This window comes from Chenopodium album, chromosome 8 (assembly GCF_948465745.1).
Source record: "Chenopodium album chromosome 8, dcCheAlbu1.1, whole genome shotgun sequence".
NCBI lineage: Eukaryota > Viridiplantae > Streptophyta > Magnoliopsida > Caryophyllales > Amaranthaceae > Chenopodium > Chenopodium album.
This window is the reverse complement of record NC_137841.1, coordinates 61,645,304-61,648,467: the sequence shown is the minus strand read 5'-3', so window position 1 is coordinate 61,648,467 and position 3,164 is coordinate 61,645,304. Positions and strand designations below refer to the sequence as shown.

The 3,164-nt window shown below is 34.5% G+C and overlaps 1 protein-coding gene across 1 annotated transcript; it reads left to right on the top strand.

Annotated features, from left to right (window-relative positions):
- The first annotated feature begins 215 nt into the window (after positions 1-215).
- LOC145556211 (small ribosomal subunit protein uS15) lies at positions 216-2,804 on the top strand. The gene is made up of 5 exons (XM_081617861.1): positions 216-325; positions 412-484; positions 1,062-1,200; positions 2,340-2,526; positions 2,648-2,804. The coding sequence occupies exons 1-5, from the start codon at positions 303-305 to the stop codon at positions 2,679-2,681; spliced, it is 456 nt and encodes a 151-aa protein (XP_081473987.1). The 5' UTR covers positions 216-302; the 3' UTR covers positions 2,682-2,804.
- The last annotated feature ends 360 nt before the right edge of the window (positions 2,805-3,164 follow it).

The following is a 3,164-nucleotide window of genomic DNA, read 5'->3' as shown; positions in this document are numbered from 1 at the left end:
AAATAGTCCCGATCGAACCTCACTAAACTCAACCTAGACACTAAGACGGGCACTTCTCTAAGCCAAGTGTCCAAGATTCCATCCCATAGAGGAGTAGATAAACAACCCCAAATAACCATTTACCCGTTTTATTAGAACGGGTACCCAAAGACCAAAACCCAAATGAGTAGTATATAAAACCGAAGTATAAAACCCATTTGAAATTAGGTGTAGTAGGGTTTTTGAGCCTTGAAAGAAAGAAAGAAAGAAAGAATAACGCAAATTCAGCAGAGCAATTCCTCCTCCACACCTCCGCCGTCACCATGGGTCGTATGCACAGTGGCGGGTATCATCTCTTTCTCTCTCCTTCATTCTTTATCCACTAATGGCGGATTCTTAATCTGATTATTGCATTGTATTCTTTCGTTTTAGTAAGGGTATTTCTTCCTCTGCTCTCCCCTACAAGCGCACACCACCTACTTGGCTCAAGATCTCCTCTCAAGATGTTAGTTTTTTTTTTTTTTTTTTTTGCTTTGTTTTCATGTTTTTGCATTGTGGGTATTTATGGAAATGACTGTAAATGTGTTTAATTTTATTAATTTATGCAATGTACATGTTTTCATGGTTGAATTTGGTTATGTTATTGGTATTTTGATAAAGGATTGAAGAAAATGTTTAAATTCATTAATTTTTGTATTACCCACCATTTTTTCTGGGTAAATTTGGTTGAATGATGGTTATTTTGAGAGATGATTGAAAATGTCGGTTATATTAATCAATTTTGCAGTACCCATGAATTTTCTGTGGGTAAATTTGATTGGGTAATGGTTATTTTGAGCATTTATTGAAAATGTAGGTTATATTCATCAATTGATGAAATAACCCATTTTTTCTGGGTAAAATTAATTGAATGATGTGCATTTCGAATAATGATTGTAAAACTTGTTTGAATTTATATAACAATGCAATGCACACTAATGGGTACTAAGATAAATGATTGAAAAAGTCTATAAACTTATCAATATTTGCAATGCTCATGTTTTTTTTGGGGGTTAATTTCTGATGGGTATTTTTGTTTGCAGGTGGAGGATAACATTTGCAAGTTTGCAAAGAAGGGTCTTACACCATCACAGATTGGTGTGATTCTTAGGGATTCTCACGGTATTGCTCAGGTTAGGAGTGTTACCGGCAGCAAGATCCTCCGTATCCTCAAGGCCACTGGTATACCCTCCTTTTCCAATCATTTAAATTTTATCATATACTACGTAATATATTATTGGTAATGTACTGCAATTATGATTAATTGTAGTGATATTAATAATATACAAATTAATTAAAGTTGTTCTGCAATGTTCTAATGCACAGGTATTTAAAAGTATAGACTGGTATAGTATTATTGGGAATTTTTTGGTAGTTTGATAAGTAATGCAAAAATAAAGTTGTTTGAATGTCAGCAGTTGAGTTTTCGAGGATTCATTTGGTCCGTGGTTTGAAATGGTGGACTGGTGGAGTGAGTGAATAATTAGGGAAATTTTTGCTGTAGTTTTTAAGCTTTAGTTGTTGTGTATTGAAAGTTTGGTGATGCTGAGCATTATTTAGTTGAATTTTTTTTGCTCAAACTTTGACCCTTTAGTTATTGAAAATTGTTAGTTGCAAGGCTGGAATGATAGAACTTAAAATTGTACTTTGAGAACCTTATGCATATTCCTTTGAATATTAAACTATTTGTACTTGTGGCTGATCAGTAGAGAATTGATCTTCCCATTGTTAAAATTTTTTTTTTCTTAAATTTCTTACGGCTCATTTGATAAATTGATATTTGATAAGTAGTATTATATACAAGCGGCGTTGTAAGAAAAATCTCATGGACTCTCTGTGACAATCCTTCTCTGCCTTTTAGTTTATATTCAGTATTGTCTTCTTAAATTTCCTTGTTAGTAAGTTATAATGATATTTTAAGGAATAGAGCACACTTGGGTGACATAAAGGCGTTGGATAACTTTGATTGCATTACAGTGTATTTTTGAATGCTGTATTCCTTGTAAAGAAAAATATGAACTACAGTATCAATGCTATTACCACTCTTAGTTGATGCCTCCCAAAGTCCCAAATCTGCCGTTAGTGGTAGAAGCTGAACCAATCTTAGTATTAAACTATTAATAACTGCAAGCAAGACTTAGCTGGGAATGATGACTGAAAATCTGAAATTAGAGAATTGATGGTACTTTCCTTGCACATTTATTGAAATGACTTGGTGGTTGTGAAGACTTCTTTTGCATTAAGATGTTTTTTGATTTCTTTTGAAATTTGAGTGTGTCTAGGCCAACTACATGTACTTTTTTGCTTACTGTGCTGTTTAGGTCTTGCTCCTGAAATCCCCGAGGACCTCTACCATCTTATCAAGAAGGCTGTAGCAGTCCGTAAGCATTTGGAGAGGAACAGAAAGGACAAGGACTCTAAGTTTAGGTTGATTTTGGTCGAGAGCAGGATCCATAGACTTGCTCGTTACTACAAGAAGACAAAGAAGCTCCCACCAGTCTGGAAATAGTGAGTCTCTTTTCTTAAGATTGCTGAACCATTTGGTTCCCTCGTGGAATTGTTGCATGATGTTAATATGCCCTTCATCTGCTTAATTGTTAACCCTTTTTTAAATAACTTTTACTTGCAGCGAGTCTACAACTGCCAGCACCCTCGTGGCATAATCTTCATGGTAGAAAGATGATAGCTTCAGGCAGAGGGCAAGTTGGGCTTTATTTCTTTGTAACAGAATTATAACCTGCATCTTACAGTTTTGTTTATGATCAGTTTTTAATCCCCCTTTTCCATAGGAATTGATGTAGTACTTGTGATCTGTTATTCATGTTTGTTTGCTCTTGAGATTTTGTTGAAATGATGAAATTACCACACAATCACAAATTTTAGTATGAATTGCTTAAGACATACAGACACGTTAATAAAAGAGTCTGAGAAGAGGTGTAGGGCTTATCGTCTTCTCCAAGCAATTCTTAATTAGTTTACATATGTTGCCTTTTTGTTATAATCTGTGTTTTCAAGCAAAACGGCTTATGGAGATTGGAGAGTACTTAATGTGAGAATATACATTACCAAAGACATGCACATATTAACTATTCTCACATTTGAGTAGAAATCTCAACTCTCAAGTCCCTGTTGTCTCTGTTAACCCT